Here is a 17115-nt window from a genome sequence, read left to right as displayed (position 1 = left end):
AATTACCTCTGCCAGAAAATGGTACAGCTAGTTTTCCTGGCAGAAAGTAGCGAGCAGCTAGAAACACATTTCCCATGAGGGGCTAAGATTGAATTTTACTTTTTCTTATAAAGCTGGTAAAAGGCATGTTCAGTTCTGTATCAGACCAACTCTCTTCTACCTCAGAACTGAGCAGGAGCTACCAAGCAGTACCATATTGAAAAAGGGAGGCAAAACCTTTTGGCTTAATACCTATTTCTGTTTTCCTCCTCTGTCCCCTGCCGGCACAGGGATCGATGGAGAAGGGGACCCACAGTCCCACCTCTGCCAAAGCAGCCTGAGAGAGGATCAACACAGATCGTACCATGACATGGGGCCCTCTTCTTCAGAAATACCGGCCAGAGGAGAGCAGTCAGACCTCCTGGAGGATGGCTCAGCCTGGATGTGCCTGGATGAGGCTGGCCAGGCCCCCAGAGGCTGGAAGGGATGTGAAGCCAGGGGATGTCCCAGGGGCTGCAGGATGCCCTGAGAAGCCAGACACGGCACATGGAGCACCCAGCTGAGCCCTGGCCAGGGCAGTTATCCAGGGGTGCTCGGAGAACCTCTGCACCCGCCTGGCTGTGCTCACTGACCCAAGTACCCTGAAACTACCTGGAGGCCCCAAGTTGATGCCCCACGTCGGGCACATCTGCTGTTCCCCCCCTGCATGGAGCAGAAGTGAGGGTGTCAGGCTCAACTGGGGCTGCCAAGGGCAGATTAGGAGGTGGTGAGAGCCTGGTCTAGGGCCACTTGAACCACTGTCTATGGGGTGGTGCAACCCTGGGCTAAGGATTCCCAGAACAAAGGCGGGACTGGGGCTGTCCTGTCCGAGCCAGGAGTGCCGGGGACCAGCTGGTGATGCTGGGGACGGTGCGAACCGAACCGAGGGTGCCGGGGACCGAACAGGGACCGGACCGAGGCTGCGCTGTCCGACACGGGGATGCGCGATACGGGGCCGGCAGCCGCCCCCTCCCCGCTGCTCCGGGGCCGGGGCTGCACCACGTGCCGCCCGCCCCGCCCCGCCCGCCCCGCCCCGGCGCCGCCCCGGTGCCGCCGGCGGAGCCAGCGCGGATCGGCCCAGCATGGAGGGGACGCGGCGCGCCCTGCTCCGCCTCGCCGCCGCCTGCTGCCTGCTCTGCGCCCTGCCAGGTACCGGGGCGGCCGCCGAGGGGTGCCGGGGCGGGGGGCTGACCGAGGGGATCCCGCCGGTCCCGCCGCGGCGGGGAGCGCAGCGCCGGGACAGCCGTCGGGGCAGCGCCGGGACTCGGGTTCCTCCGCCCGCTGGTGGGGCTGCGGGAGAAGGGTCTGGAGAGCCCCCACCAGGGTTCCCCCTCCGGGAGCAGCGCCCCGGGCCTGTCCCCCAAAGTCGGGCGAAATGCCCTCGGACCCCGGCGCCGTCGCCCCGGCGGACGCGCAGGTGAGGCGGCCCAAGGATGCTCGGGGGGTCCCGGCTGAGCCCCGCGCTCCGGGCAGCAGCGCGGCCGCCCGTCCCGGCCTTGCCCATACAAGGCACTGCCGGCAGCGCTGCTCCCGCCGGCGGAGCCACCCGGGCTCAGCTCCCGCCCGGCGGGATCCCGAGGGGATGTGCGGGGAGGGGGCCGGCGGTCCTGGAGGGCTCCCCTCCGGCAGCATCCAGCCCTGCGAGCCTCCTGCCGCCCGCGGTGCCTCCGAGCCGCTGCTGAGCTGCCCCGAGGGAAGCCCGGACAAAGCCCGAACTCTGTCGCCTCCCCCAGCACGACGGGACGAGGGCCCTGTGCCTGCGGGGAGAGGGGCAAGGCGGATGGAGCTTTTCGGGACGGAGCAGGAGCCAGACCCCGGCCCCGGGCAGGCTCCCGGGCCGTATTTCAGCTCTGCTCTGGGATCAACGCGTCCCCACGTGGGCAGACGCAGTGTGCAGCGTGGCGCTGACAGCCCCGTCCACCGACACCACCGAGCTTTGCCGCGCAGCTGGAGTGCGCCCCAAGTCTGGGGGCTGTCACCTTCCCCGTGACCCTGGTAGTGACAAAGGCTCTGCGCTTCAGGGGCACAGAAAGCAAAACGTGTTTCTTCTTCTTTGTGGTTGAGAAAAACCCTTGGCCAGAGCCTGGTCAGATCCCAGCACCGTTACTGCATCAATACAGACCAGGGAGTGACACACAGAAACTCAGTTTCTAATGACTAATTAGGGCTGGGAAAACCCTAGAATAGATGCCTGTGGGGCTGAGCTCCAGCAGCGAGAGCAGCACTCAGGATGAGGTTTTGGGTGCCGGATGCGCCTGGGTTTGAGGCTGAGCGCTGGGAGCGGTCCCAAACCAGCGCCCTTTATGTGGGTGAAGCTGCGCTCCCCACAGAGTGGCTGTGCTGCGATGGGCTGTGGGGAGGTGGCCAGCCACGGGCAAAGGAAGGATTCAGGATTTCCACCGCTGAAAGGAGGAGGAGCTCTGAGCTGCCGGGGGCTGTTCTGGCCCCGTGTCTCTCACTCTGGGCACACTGGGAAACCCCAGGGAGCCCCTTGCCCCAGCTGGCTCCTAGGAACCTTCTTGCTGCAGAGTCCGAGACTCAAACTGACAGAATGTACCAGAAATTAAGATTGCACTAGGTTTTTCCTGGGATTTTTGTTGCTTAGTGTCCCAATCCAAGATTCTCCACAGTCTCAGGAAATGTTACCTATGCAGCTGACCTGGCCTTTGCCCTCATAGCTTTTGAATTTGTTACCCAATCTCAACTGTGGTTGAAAGACCAGATGTTTTGTGAAAAGAGAAAAAAGATGGGAAGATATGCCACCGTTAATAAAATGCCTCTTAGCAAGCACAACCCATAATGAGACACCAGAAAATCTCACCAGGACAGTGGTGGGGAAAGGAACGGTTCACCCAAAGTCAGCAGTCCTAGACAAATTTGTCCAAAGCTGGATTTGTCCCAGCTCCAGAGTGCTCTCTGCCCTGCTCCCAGCACAGATTCCCTTTGCTCCTGCTGTCTAGCAGTGCCTGCTCCCACTCCCCATTTGGGTTTGCAGCAGGGCCACAGAGGAGCTCAGGCTGCTGCTCTCCTGTGCTCTGCCCACCCCAGCCTCTCAATGCAGCCTTTCTTCCCTGCCTGCGGAAATCCACTTCCTCCAGCTCCATCAGCCTTACAAATAAAACCCCGAGTAATTTTGGTCTGGGCATTTTTCTGCCTCTCCCTCCCGTGCTGAGCTGCCTTGCAAGCAGTGAGAGCAGAGCAGGGCTGGGAGCAGCACGAGCACATCAAGCCCCATCTGTGGGCACCACCGGGGCCATGCACACAAGGCAGGCGGAGTGTCTGCTTCAAGGTCCCACTGACGATTTTCCGTGATTTTTTTCCCTTTGTTTGCCCAGGGCAAGGACAAGTGGATGGACTTGGCCCCACCCTGACAGGACAGCTCCAGTTCTGCTGCACCCAGAGCTGAGCCACAGCTTGGTTCCCTGCTCTGGGTGTTTCCTCCAGCAGTGTGACCCTGCACTCCCAGCCCAACCTTTCATGTCATGCCATCAGTCTTTGATGCCATTTCTACACATGATTTTCCCTCTGCCCCAGGGGCAGGGTGGGCCTTGTCTCTGTGCTGCCCTTCCCAGAAGGCTTGACCTGCTGGGCAGGGGCAAAGCACTCACCTCCTTCAGCTCCCTTGGCCCCATCCCTGCAGACAAAGGGGAGATGGGACAATCTAAAGTACAGAAGCCCCTGTCCCTCCTTCCTTTCCACCTAGACCCTCTGGGTGGGCAGACACAGTTCTTGCCACAGGATTTCCCTTGATTTGTGATCATCCCCACAATGCTCTCTGGAGCAGCTTTCATGGGGCTCAGTGCCCCTGAGTCTGGGGTCACATCCTGAGCCCTGTAGGGCTGCCCAGGGCTGGGCAAGTTTCCTGATGTCCAGACTTCCCCCAGTTCTTGCCACACTGCACTGGAGAGTAGGCTCCCTGCTGACATGGGGCTGCTATTAAGGCAACTGGCTTATTAATTTCTCCTAATGATGTGAATGCTTCTTCCACTGCAGCTGTGACTCCTGAGGTAAGCAGGGCCAGGCTGTCTGATGCCAGAGCTCCCTGCTGTTGCTGTATTACCGGGGTTACACAACCCCAGAGAAGGGCAGGCTTCCCAGGCCGTGCATGCCATGGGTGTGCCCAGCAGCTTCTGGGTGAAGGAGCCTTCACCACTGCTCAGTCCCCTACTGAGGAACAAAAGCAGACAGCATGGGAGTCTCCCGGGCACCTTTCTGCCAAGCAAGGTGCTCCATAGCTGTATGTGGCCCCTGGAAAATAACTGGCTGCTCTGACAGTGGTAGCTGAGCAGGCAGCCTGCTCTCCCTTTTCCCTGCCATAGAAATTTGGGATAAGCCCTCTTACCTCTAAATGGGGGATCAGTGATAGAGCTTCCTGCAAACCTGTAGGAAGGAAGTTTTTTTAGATTTCTCTCATGTGGCAGGGCCAGGCAGTGTGACACCCTGGGATGCTGTTCCTGCAGGTAGTGATCAGGCTGGTGCTGTCCCAGTACTGTGTGCTCTGTGCTGTGCTGTTTCTCTGCTGTTTTATGGGTTTTCCTAGTACTGAAGTACCTGTGCTTGGCATTTGTAGTGCTGTTTCCAGGGCTGCTCATGCCTGTTGCTGCAGCTCTTGCTCTGCCATGCCACATTGGCTGGTTGTCCTGGTTCCCAATGCAGTGCCATCTGTTGAGGTGGTAGCACTGCCTCCCCTTTTTCTCCCCGCGGTTCAAGCCTGTGGCCTGGTATCCACAGATGCCCTGAGGAATCATCTTCCTGCCTGGCTGGGCAGGTTGGGTGCTGGGCTGTCCCTCCCCAGTGCCCCACACTCACTCAGCTCCCCATATCTAATCTGCCCCCGTCTCGTGCTCTGCTCGTGGCCACCTCCTTCCCGTCAGGAGAGCTGGTTTCTATTCCTGTCCCTTACCTCAGCCCTTGCTTTGCAGCCAGCCTGGCCTGGCAGCTCTGCAGGGCTGAACTGGGTGCTCAGCACCCCCTTTTCAGCCCCCCCAGTTTTGGTGCCTGCAGAGCAGCTCGCAGGGATGCAATGAATTAAACTCTGCCGTGAAGACCTTCAGGTGGTCCCCAAGCAGGCTGCAAGGCTGGATGGGTGCCTACACCTCCTGCCTGGAGTCCTGGAGCACAGGGAGTCTGTCCAGCCTCTCTCAGCCAGGATTGGGATGGGGACAGTGTGGACATCAGCCCTGGCAGGGAGAGCACTGGAGCCTGTGGCAAATGCAGCCTCTGGCACCCTGCCTCCATCGAGGTCCTGCAAGGTACCCAATGGAGCTGAGCTTACAAAGCAGCTGCCCCTTGTACCCGATCCTGTCTCTGAGCTTGCTTCACCACCGCGAGGGTGTTTGCTCTACAGCATCCTTGGGTGCATCTGGCACCTTCCTGAAGGGCTCCAGAAATCTCTTCTGCTGCTTGTTTGGTTTTTTTATTATTGTTATTCCAGGAAAAGAGATCAGGCTCAGCAAGGATCTAATCAGGAGCTATTCCAGTTCTGCTTTTAAATGAAATGAAGAGCCTTCGTTTTAAATCCCACTATATGGTTTTATTTGCATTTATACTCAAGCTTTTTTTTCCTTGAAGAGATTGTCTAATTACTGTTGGTTGGTAACCATAAAATGTAATAACTGGCAACAAAAGATAATTTCTACACTTAATGAAGTAGTTTGCTAAGCAATAAGATATGACTGCTTTGATACATACAGGTTATAGTTTATGCTTTGACTTTTTAAACAATGTATTTTTCCATTTTACCAGGTTGTTTGTGAGTGGAGCTGTTACACTTAAATGGAAATTGAATTCATTTAGTGCACCAAAATAGCATTGTAGAAGGGTTTGGGTGCCTTTTCAATGAATCAGAGCAGTAGTTTCACATGCATTCTGTAGGAAGCTGATTTAAGTGAGGTGCTATCCTCAGACAGTGGCAGCCTGTGCAGGAGGATACATCAACACCAGGGAGTCCTGCTCCCATGGGCACTTTCTCTGAAATCCTGGGGGAATCCTTCTCATCTTTGTGCTTAGCTCTCACCTGGTACAGTGCACTTTTCCCAGTGGTGGCTGCAGCCTGCACCGTGCTGCCCTGCTCTCCGCCTCAGTCCCCAGGAGCCAGCCTGCCATGGGCCTCCTCACCTTCATCTCATCCTAAAAAGGTTTTTAAAAGTGTTCAAACCTATGGATTTGAGCGAGGTGTTGACCTTTGGGGAGCCAGGCTGCTGTTTCTGCCAGACAGGAAGGAGGGTGCAGAGGATGCTGCTGAGAGAGGCAGGAGGGTTGTGGCAGAAGCTTGTTGAGGGTTTGTCCAGCTGAGGCCCTGCTCTGTTATTGTTTTATCTGAGAAGAAAATAGATGGTGGGGTGGCTGCTGTGGTAGAGCATGGAGACCACGGTCCCCACCCTGTGAGACTACCCTGGCACAGCAGTGACTCTGTCCTGCCTGTGCAAACCTTCCTCAGCCCCTCGCCTGGCCCCAGCCCTGAATCTTGGGCAGGGAGCACAAGGCAGGAATGGCCCTGTTTCCTGCAGAGCTGGCTTCCTTCACTCCTCTCTGTTTTAGCATAATTTACCATGTCTGTTCTGGGGCTGGAGGCAGCTTGGGTTGATGCGTGGAAGTCTCTCAGTGTTGTCAGACAATGCTAGAGAGGGGTCGAAGCTCTGGGCTGATGTTCAGAGCCCTCCCTTCCCTGAAAGAGCTGGGAGTGTTTCCCACCCTTATCCAAGGCAGGGGCTGATTCTTGCTTGGCTGCATCCCTCCTCCCCTGGGACCACTCTCTTCCTTTGCCCCTCTTGTTTCCCAGACAGAGGTCACTGCAGTCAGCACAGTCTGATGGGAGCTGCTGCTCCAAATCCACCAGCCCTGCCCTAATGTGGTCTGGGATCTCTGGTTCTCACCACGCACAGACTGAGCCTGGGGCGTTAGCACAGACACAGGGCAGGAGTGGGGCTGTAGCCAGGGGACCAGCTCTGCTTCAGCAGGCTGAAATATAACCAAAGCAAGCTCACCCCTAGCCCCCTATCAGGGAAAGACATATTCTTATGGTCAGAGCTCTTGCTTACAGATCCTGGGACAGTTGTAGCTGCTCTGTTATGAATTCAAGGGTGAGTGCACCTTTACCAGCTGTCCTAGAATGCTGCAGCTATCAGGTCTTGGAGAATCACAGAAAAGGTGAAGCATTCACACTAACTCTTGCCATTTGCATCTGAAACAAGAAGGACATGGTTTTCTCTTGTCTCCTGAAGCTGGTGAGGGTGATGCCTTAGGCAGTACAGCCGTGGCTTTCCTGGCATGTGGTGCAGGAAGCAGAGCTTCTCCAGGATGACTCCAGAGGAACGAGCTCTGACCTGCATCTCTATAGGTGACTGATAAACAGCTAAAACCATCAGCACCCAGTGACTGGGGCAGCAACAGCTGCGCTGGAGCTGGGGATTTCCCGACCTGCTGGGTACCGGGCTCCAGAGCAGAGCAGGAGCTGCACCCCGGAGGATCCCAGCCCGGGCAGGGTTTGCCGGGTGTGCCCCGGCACAGGCAGCAATGCTCTGCTGTGCACAGTGCTCTGCTCTCCCCTCTGCACCGCAGCCTCTGCCCCGGGCTCACTTTGCGTGGCACTAGGTTGTTCTATTGGATGGATGATAAAACTGGTAAACAAAGCTGTGGCATTGCAGCAAGGCCCTTTTGAGGAGTGGTTTTATTTAAACTGAAACTGAAATAAAACTCAGCGCTTGTACCTTTTAGCACCTGCAGCTCACAAGGAACAAGCTGCACCTCTGGGGGATTTCCCCAGGTGCTTTGCTTGGTGACTGTGCTGGCTTTCGATGTGCCCTTACCCCTCAGGAGCTGACAGATGGGTGATGGGAATCCTTTGTCTGCCTGTCCCCGGGTGATCAGGATTTACTCAGTCCTTTGTTTCCTTGGCCATTCTAAGGCTCTTGCCTTTTCTATCTTTCCACCATCATCTCTTAATGTCTTGAATTTTTAGAATGTTAGTCTGGATTAGGCTCTCCTTTGTTTCCTGAGCTGAGTGTGCTGTGCTGGGCTGGATGACTTGCTAATTGAGGTGCCATCAACACTTGCCATACTGGAAACAGTCCCTTGTTCCTCACCTGCTAATTTAAAATCTCTTCTGCAATTCTCTACAAACCAGGTTTTTCACACCACAGTGCTGTGTTACACCAGAGTGGCCAATCCACCCGGGAACCATTTTCTTTCGCAGTGATGGACACTAGATAATTTTGTGGGAAGAAGCCAGGTGGCTTCTCGGAGAGAAGAGCTTAGGGAAATGCCAGTCCCAGTGGCTGTCCCTCTTGCAGACAGCAGGAAGCTGTGAGTGCAGCGGACTGGGGGGACCTGCTTGTCCCCATAAACCCTCCTGTCCCACAGCACCTCGCGGTAGGCACGCGGGGTGGTGTCCTGGTGTGTAGGACCCAGACTCATCTGCCTTCCCTCCTTTTGTACATAAAATCACCCATTTCCCCCCAAGTTACGGCTATCTGGGTTCTGTGGATCCACCAGAAATTCGAACTGGGTTCTGCAACGAACTTTGCAGCTTGAGGTTGGTAGAGACATGAGGACCCACTTCTCCTAAAGACCCTCACCCATGGAGCTGCTTGTAAAGACATTAGCACCCATCTTGCCTATCACTTTTCTGGTCAGAAAGTGGTACGATGGCTGCAGAGTTGCTCAGGCCTTTGTGCAAGATAGCTTTCCACAAATCTTTCTTCTGCATGACTCAAGTCATGACTTGCCACCCCATGAGAGGCTGCCCGGACACAGGCCAGCTATTCAGAGCAGCGCATAGCCAGGCTTGCCACTGGCCAGGCACCTGGGCACCACCTTTCCTGTTTATCCCGTGGTGACAGCAGGGCTCTGTCTCTGGCAGGGCAGGAGCAGGCAGTGGGTGTTTACTGAGCAAGCATCCGCCAGTGCCCAGCCGGCAGCCGGAGCTGGTGGGATCCCACCCCGTGTTCAATAGCAGCGCTGTGTTTAGGGCTGGGAATTGTCACATTTGGTGACAATGCCTTTTGGTGCCTGGTCCCAGGAAACCCAGCATTCAGCTCTTTTCCTTCCAGGTGTTGTTGGTGTATCCTAACCTGAGCTCCATGGCAGAGCAGCTCGCTTTATTTGGAGGCACCTTCTGGACATGCACGTCTGGATCCAGGAGAGGCCAAAGGGAGCATCGCTCAGGCCTTTGGTCTTCATGTTGAAGTTGCCCCAGCTGGGTTCCCTGTGAGAGCTCGTTCTTTGAATGTGCAGAGCAGGGCTGTGCATCCCTGCAGGAGCCCTCCTGGGGCTGGGGCCCCGGGCTGGGGAAGCACAGCTCCATCAGGCTGCTCAGGGCTTTGAATTCTCCAGCTGGTCAGGGTACTGCAAAGGTCTTGAGAGAGCCATGTATTGTGTCTTTTTTTAGGGTCTGTTAAGTGCTGTAGCTGGAGAAGAGCTTTGATAACTCTGTCTGTTCTGAAGAGCTTTTAAAAATGCTGAAATTTCCCCAAAACAGTATAAGAATGGGCTGCCTGGCTGGTGGATGAATGTTTACTGCTGACAGCATCTGCGCTGGATGCTTCTTCACTGTGGGGAGAAGGGACATGATGATGGATTTCCTTCAGTACCTTTATTTTTTTCTGTAATTAGCTCATCAGTCCTTCGTGGCTTGGATAGAAACTTTAACAGAAATTGTCAAAATATTGACTATGAGACATTTTAAAATTGGAGAGTCCATCCCGATGTGGCTACATTTCTCTGTTTTCTTCCTGTTTGTACCCTGAAAAACCCTCACAGGATCTGTGTTTATGAACAGGCAGTGTAAGAGCCTTTTGGCTTTCCTCCTCCTGTATGCTGTCACACTGTCTAGCAGCTGTGGATCTGGGGGGATCTTTGCTTGCTGCAGGTTCCCTTCAGGGAAGCTGCCCGTTTTTGCTGTAGTGGGAGGCTGAGTAGCTCCCCATTTCTATGACAACAGTTGTATTTCATGGTGGTGATGTGTTCATAAATAGCTCAGGAAGGCAGTTCCCATGGCACACCCCAGCCCTGTTAGCTGTAATACTCTTGCTGCCCATTTCACCTTTCCCTCCAGCAGAACCCCACACTACTGCCAAGGTGACTCACAATATGTGCTTTACCTTTGCCATCCACAGTCTTTTTGAATATCACTTCTCTCTGCTTCATTGGGCCAGGGGAGCTAGAGAGTCTTCTTCCACATTTTCCTCATTTGTATTTTTTCAGCACCACTTTTGACTCTTTCTCAATGAACCAAAGAAGACTTATCTAAATTCCTTACAAAATCAGGTCTCAGGTGATACTTTAAACAAAACTAAATCCTTTTAAAACGTTTAAAAGTTGCTCAAGGATACAGGGATTGGTCGTGCCAACCCTAGAGAACAACAGCACAGGACTGGAGAGACAGGAGGGTAAAGAAAAAGTCCCCTAGAACAGGTCCCTGCCTCAAAAACCAGGAGGACAGAGGAGCTGTCAGAATCCCTTTCCCAGGTGTGAACCTGTGCTGGATTTGGAATTAAGGGGATAAAGAAGTTCCATTTCTGTCCTTCCCCCCTGTTTGTCCTCTCACTGTGGGATCTCTGACAAACTTCTCTGTTCCACAGCAGAGGGTCAGCAGACAGCAGAGGCCTTGGTGTCACTGTCACCTTTTCCTAGCACAGCGCTCACCTCGCTTCAGCCAAGGGAAGCCTCTGACGTCCCTGCAGTTACTGCTGCCATTCCTCAGCCAGGCCTGGAGAAAAACCCGACTGCTGCAACACTCAGTGCCACAGGGGCCCGTGCTACAGAGGTGGAGGATGCCTTCATCACCACCACCCCCGTGGCAGGCTCCAAGGCAGAGACACTGCAGGCTTCTACCACTGCCAGTCCTGGGGACATCACAGTTACACATCCTGAGCATGACAACATGAGCTTGTCAGCCAACAGCAGCACTGAAATCCCCTCCCCTACCTTGACTGCCAGCACTCTGGAAGGAAACCAGCCCGGCCATGAAGCCACAGAACCTTTCAGCACAACTGAAGAGACGGATGATGCCAGCAGTGCAACCCCCACGCCTCCTCTGAACACTGGGCCCGGTGAGATTTTGCTTTTACTGCCTGTGCACCAAGTCCTGCCTCAAGGATGGACAACCTGGGAATGTCTGAACACTCTCCTGCTAACTGGAGAGAGGGAGAAGAAGGGAATGAGACACTAAGCAGAGCCAGTTCAGTGCAAATTATTTGCAAAGATGTTGGTTCAGCATCCTCTTTGCAAACCTCATTAATTCTGGTGTTAATTGTGCTGGTTGCTTTCTGATTGATTGTGTGCAGGGACATCCTTCATATATCTAATCTGAAACAACATGCCTTAGCAGCACTGCCCAGCTGGGCCTGTCTGGCATCAGGGCTGGGGGCTCAGTGGGAGCCTCCCTGGAGAAGCACACCCTCCCTTAACACAAAACATGGAGATGGCACAAGTGACAGCTCATCCATCCAACCATGGGAAACCCTACCCTACCTTCAGATCCCTCTGGGCAGCATGGGGACTGGTTATAGGGTCTGCAATCCCAGTTTTGTCCATCTTGGGGCCTGCCAGGCTGTCACACACCCCTAATGCAAGGCAGATACTGACTGATCAACTGATTTACATGGTGTTCATGCACAACTGCTTTGTTTTCCCTGGCTTGTGTCACATGGTCCTGCTGTTCTGTGACAACTGACACAGCCTCAGGGGATGCTGCTACCCAGTCCCTGGGCAGCCCCCTTTGTGCTCCCTGTAAGGAGGGATGAGAGGCCTGTCCCAGTGTCTTGCTCTGGGGTGATCCTCAGGTGTGTGTAAAGTTGTTTAAGCTTTTCTGCTTGTCCTTTATCCCCAAGGACAGGCCTTGTGGGCCCAGATAAGGTTGGCTGACATTGCAGATTGGCACATATGAAAACTGAGAGGACTTTCTAAGCACTGTGGGTTATAGTGTGGCTCAGCTGTGGCTGTGCTAAAGGCTCTGCTTATTTTCCAAAGGGTTGACAATAAGCTGCTATACCTATAGTCCCAGCAGTCTTTCTTACACTCTTGCCTCCATCTTGTCCAGTCCCACAGAACAGTGTGCTTGCACTGGGCCCTTTGAAATAACTGCTTGTTCCTATTTTGCAGCAACAACTAACAGCTCTCAGTCAGGGCTTTTTGATGGGCAGACCCTGAGGCCCACAGCAGCAAGGTCTGAAACCAAGGCAGGAACGAGCCCTGTGGGTGCCACAGAGGAGAGCACTGTGGAGCCCAGAACCTCCTCTGCTCCCACCTCCATTGTACGGAGCACGTCCTTTGCTACTGCCTCCAGTACTGTGACAGTGACAGTGACACCCCTTGTGACCAGCTCCACGCCTGCCAGCACAGCTGCCATCCCCACCAGCACGCCCACACTGGCACAGTCACTGGAGCCCAGGCATGAGAAGACTTCTGTGTTGGATGTTGGTGATGATAATTCAGGTAAATGCACTGCTTTTAATGGGCTGCCCAGGGAGGTGTGGAGTCACCATCCCTGGGGTTGTTTGAGGAAAGACTGGATGTGGTCTGGTTGACAAGGTGGTGTTAGGTCATGGGTTGGACTGATAATCACAGAGGTCCTTTCCAGCCTGTAATAGATTCTGTAATTGTTTTGTACCTGTTCTCACAAAACATGGCAAATTGCTGGAGCTACCTGAAATTGCCTCTTGGTTGTACTGAGCAGAAGCAGAAAAGAAAGCTTTGCTGTTCCAGCCTTTGAGGGCTCTCCCTTGGCCTCATTCCCTTGGTCTCCTTGCAGAGCTCCCCACTTTGGCTGGTAAAGCGAGGGCTGACCCCTTGGTGATCACTGTGATCTCCGTGTTCATTGTCATGGTGGCCATCCTGGCCCTGGTGGGATTCCTGCGCTACCGCCAGCGCAACAACCGCACCGAGTTCCGGCGCCTGCAGGACCTGCCCATGGTGAGTCTGCTTCCACCAGCCCCACCTGGGCTGCCCGGCCACTCACTGCTTTGCTGCTCTCCTCCATTAGCAGTGCTTTGGGTGTTTGCAGCAGCGCCAATGCTGATCACACGCTCCTGTTCCTCCTTAGGTCCCTCTCCTTCCATCCAAGGTTTGAGTCAAGACAGCAAGTCTCAAGGCTGGGCACTAAAGAAGCTCTCTGCCTTCCCCTCACTCTGCAGGGGAACGCTGAGAGGTTAGAGAGAGGAAGGAGAGCTCCATCCAGGCTTGTCCTGAAATGACACCTTCCTGCCCTCTCCTCCTGTTTTTTGATATATTTGCTTTGTAACTATGACAAAGCAGATTTGATGCTCTGTTCCAGAGAGGTTGTCTGTTTGTCTGTCTGTGTTTGACCATTTGGGAATATAAAAATATATGAGGGTTCCAGAGGCTGGACTAGCTCTGGGGAAGCTGCAAATAACTCCCTGAACTTTCTGGAACAGAGGAGTGCTGCAGCTAAGCACGCAAGCTGATGCTGTTTCAAGCTGAGTGGAGTTTTCAACAGCCAGAGTTTTCCACATCCCTGCAGCAGGCAGGCAGTTCCTGCACACACCTCTTCTCTCCAAATGCTGCAGCAGGAGGGACACTGACAGCCCAAAGATCCAGGAGCTGCACAGTGCCAGCGTTTAGGTGGATGGCTGGGCAGATGCCACGCTGTGAGGTGTGGCTGAGCAGGCTGTGCTGCCTGCACAGCAGTCTCCCAGGCTGGGACCATGATGCCACCATGCAGACATCTCATTAAAGCCCCTCTTCTCTGCTTCTAGGATGACATGATGGAGGACACCCCTCTCTCCCTCTACAGCTACTAGGCAACCAGGCTGTCTGCTGCCCAGAGGAAAAGGCCTTGAGGACTTGGTCCCAGACGATCTGCTGAGGAATGAGGGGCTGTGATTTGCACACAACTGAAAGATCCTTTTCAGATGGTTTTTGGTTTTAGACATTTTCAATAGGTCAGTGTTGAAGCTTCTATGCTGCAAATCAGAGCCCAAGTCTGACCCTTTTCTCCAGGCTCACCTCAAAACAATGCCCTGAAGAAGTGTCCTCCTTTTAGTGTGGCAACCAATTAGCCAAGACAACCCTTGCCATGGTGTTCTGCATGGATCTCTTCTGTTGATCTTGGTGGCTGCTGCCTTCAAAGGAGGTGGGCAAGTGTTTCAGACTAGGGCTCTTAACACTGGTGGTGTCAGCACAGTGCCAGCAAAGGAGACTGCTGTTTTCTGAGGAAGCCAAGGATGTGGAAATCAGTTCTATTGGGCTCCCTCTTGTTCTGTATTTTTAAGGTTGTTTGTTTTGGGGGTTTTCTTGCACTTTTGTTTTTGTTCCTGTTTCAGCTTTAGTCCCAGTATTGGCATTGCCCATCCTGAAACACCTACAGGAGGATAAAAGACTACTCTGCTTCCTTCCTAGATGCACACCTTTTCTCTTCAACCAGGGAAGTGTTTTGTGGCCACTGGAGAAGTGCCCCTGCTACTTGATGTTGCTTTGAAGTTGCTGGGAGGAAATTGAACATAATGTTAGCTTAACTGAGCTTGACAGGACTCAGTCTATTGCCAATTAGACACACTAATTTGGTCTCACCACAATTAGGAAACCGTGTCTCCTACACTTGATGCTTTTGGCATATGTGTAACCTCCTTTCCCAAGCCCAGTAAATGCTTTAGTCCATTTCCCTGCCTGGGCTAACACAAGCCTTTCCTCAGGTACCTCCCATTTTGCTTCTAGCATCTGGTTGCTGGAAGTTGTTGTACAAAGCTGGTGCTTTGCTCTCCCTCCTGTGCTATGCAAGGTCAGAGCTCCTCTACTTTCTGATGTTGGTCTTTTGAGCCAGTTGTGTCTTGTCATGAGGACAGATCCTGGATGTAGGTGCCTTCCTCCCCTTCCCTTTCTTGGTGTTATGCTGATTAGATTCTGCACTTTTGCCTCAAAATATCACTGCTGTAGACTGCATCCAAGGCTCTTGAGGCCTCTCAAGGAAACCCATAGACCAGAGCCTCTGAGTGTAAATCAGAGGAGCTTTTGGTGCCCTTGCCTCAAAAAGACTGGAGTGTGTGTGACATGACAATCTTCATGTAATTACACCTGCTCCTGTTTTCTAACTCACATTTGACTGCAGAAAAATGGAAACACATGCCTTCTCTAGAGTGTTTGATTTTTGACTAAGCCAGTTGCTCCCTCAGGATACAGCAAGGGCTAGAGTTTATCTGGCACATTGCTCTACAAGCCTCAGTTTCTCCTCTCCTTTCAGTAGCAACATCACTGAACCCCACAAAGGACAGATACCAAGCCTCACTTGCAAAAGTACCTTTTTTTTTTCCCAGTGCTGTTAGTGGTTGTCATAGCAGGGTAAGGGATAATTCCCCATCAGCTGAGCTCAAGTAGCCTGGAAAGCCCAAAGATGGAGCAGAACTGGTCTGGGTCAAATAGATGAACTGGGTAAGGCAGCAGTTCCTCCTCCCTGTGCTGCTGCTTCCAGAGTGGCTGACAAATGGCTGCAGTGCAGTTGGGCTTCAGTTTGGCCTTCCATCTGTGTATTTATGCCCAGTAAAATAGGGAAGAGGGTTGGTTCTCTTCTATGATTGCATGAGAACTGAAGAGCAATTGTCACAACTCCAAAGCTTTTGTATCAAGCATTGTCTGCACAGAGTGATCTCCCTAGCTACAGACTTGTTTCCCCTGCCGGAGGGCAGGGTGCTGCTGGTTTTCGGCACAAAGTTGGCAAGTTAGTGGTGGAAAACAGAACTCCATCCTGGCTGGAACTGGTGCAGGCTGGCATATCTGGGAAGTGTGTCTGCACACAATCAAAAGGGCAGAGGCTGGTTGTTCTGGTTTCCCATGCATCGCTGTGCAGGGAAAAGGGGTGAGGAAAAACTCGCCCAACACCAAAGTGCAACTTTGTTTGTAAAATATGTTGATATTGGATTTTTTTTTTCTGCAATAAAGTTACAAATGCCAAAAGTGTCTCAGTCCTCGTATTTTCATTGCAAACACGTAACTGAAAAGCTTTTATAGATCACGATGAATCCTGTGATAGATGAACAGCAGCAGTTTGGGGCACAAAGACTCACAGAGCTGATAACTAGAAAATGCCAGACAGCCATGAACCATAGCTCTGACAGCCCAGAAGGACACCACCCCCTGCCTGTGTTCCTTCTTCTCAGGGTCATTCCTGGTCTGGGTCGAGTGAGATTAATAAGTATACAGTTAAATCAGATGAAATGTGTCTTAGAGAACCACACTAGACCAAATAATCTAATCTACACCTTTAGACTCTCTTCCTTTGCCTCTGATTGGAGATGTTCTCATGTTATCAACTGTAACCCCAAACCTTATTTACAAAAATATCCTGAAAGCCAGCCTAATCCAAGCCTAAGTAGTACCTGTCATGCTTCTTTCTGTAGTACAGCAGACAAAGCAAACTGGAAGACATGTACTTTCTTCTTAGCTTTAGAGCTGTTTTGAACTCTTTGCAGCTCAGACCTGCAGGGAAGTAAGTGCTCAAAAGCCCAGGTTCTGCTACAGACCTACTAAGAGTTTCCTAGCTGTTAAAATTCTTTGGCAAAATCAGTCAGCACATGTCATACATTGCTTGTATTAAAGATTTCTATTGCAAAAGCAAAACTTGGTGAGTGAGAGACTTGTTAATTGTCTTATGCTCTTTTCTAAAGAGTTCTCACTACAAATCTAGAAAAGCAAATCCTTGAAGATCTAGAGCAAGGGGAGAGCAAACAAAGACTTTGTAGCCTAGCAAAGAGCTTGCTGAGTAATCTGAAGACATGGGGATGAACTCTAAACCCTGCAGAGATTTGAGTCCTGTCCCAACACACAAAACAAAACAAACATGCCACAACTAAGCCAGTCTTCTCAGGTCTAAAGTCAGCATTATTCTGGTGGTTTATATTGGAGTGTTCTCTGCTCTGCCTTTTTACCTCCAAACCCACTCAGAGCTGATTCATTCTCTGCACAGCAAACTGCTCAGCTGCCTTGTTGGGGAGGCAGCTCAGAGCAGGCTGTGCTAGCTGGAGGGGCAGCAGCAGGACAGGCTTGTGCAGGCAGCCACCCCTGGGGCACACAGAGCTTTGTGCCTTTGCCCAGCTGAGTTCTGACCTTCCAACCAGACCATGCAGCCTCTGAGGTGGCCAGGTTTGG

At 52.9% G+C, this 17115-nt stretch overlaps 1 protein-coding gene across 3 annotated transcripts; it reads left to right on the top strand.

Annotated features, from left to right (window-relative positions):
• The first annotated feature begins 1034 nt into the window (after positions 1 to 1034).
• On the top strand, positions 1035 to 15943 carry LOC102065695 (uncharacterized). 3 transcript variants are annotated; one of them, XM_074545889.1, is made up of 5 exons: positions 1035 to 1167; positions 10599 to 11069; positions 12121 to 12453; positions 12770 to 12930; positions 13734 to 15942. In XM_074545889.1, the coding sequence occupies exons 1-5, from the start codon at positions 1101 to 1103 to the stop codon at positions 13776 to 13778; spliced, it is 1077 nt and encodes a 358-aa protein (XP_074401990.1). In that variant the 5' UTR covers positions 1035 to 1100; the 3' UTR covers positions 13779 to 15942. The 3 variants fall into 3 exon arrangements, with proteins under 3 accessions (XP_074401990.1, XP_074401992.1, XP_074401991.1); XM_074545891.1 differs by lacking the exon at positions 13734 to 15942 and adding an exon at positions 13061 to 13727; XM_074545890.1 differs by having other exon boundaries at positions 1038 to 1167; positions 10602 to 11069; positions 13734 to 15943.
• Positions 15944 to 17115: the final 1172 nt, after the last annotated feature.

Source organism: Zonotrichia albicollis, chromosome 8 (genome assembly GCF_047830755.1).
Source record: "Zonotrichia albicollis isolate bZonAlb1 chromosome 8, bZonAlb1.hap1, whole genome shotgun sequence".
NCBI lineage: Eukaryota > Metazoa > Chordata > Aves > Passeriformes > Passerellidae > Zonotrichia > Zonotrichia albicollis.
The sequence above is the reverse complement of the archived record's forward strand: the minus strand, read 5'-3'. Positions and strand labels throughout refer to the sequence as shown.

Coding starts and splice junctions, on each gene's coding strand:
- LOC102065695 (XM_074545889.1), top strand. CDS start 1,101: ATGGAGGGGACGCGGCGCGCCCTGCTCCGCCTCGCCGCCGCCTGCTGC. Junction 11,070..12,120: donor TCCTCTGAACACTGGGCCCG/GTGAGATTTTGC, acceptor CCTATTTTGCAG/CAACAACTAACAGCTCTCAG. Junction 12,931..13,733: donor GCCTGCAGGACCTGCCCATG/GTGAGTCTGCTT, acceptor CTCTGCTTCTAG/GATGACATGATGGAGGACAC.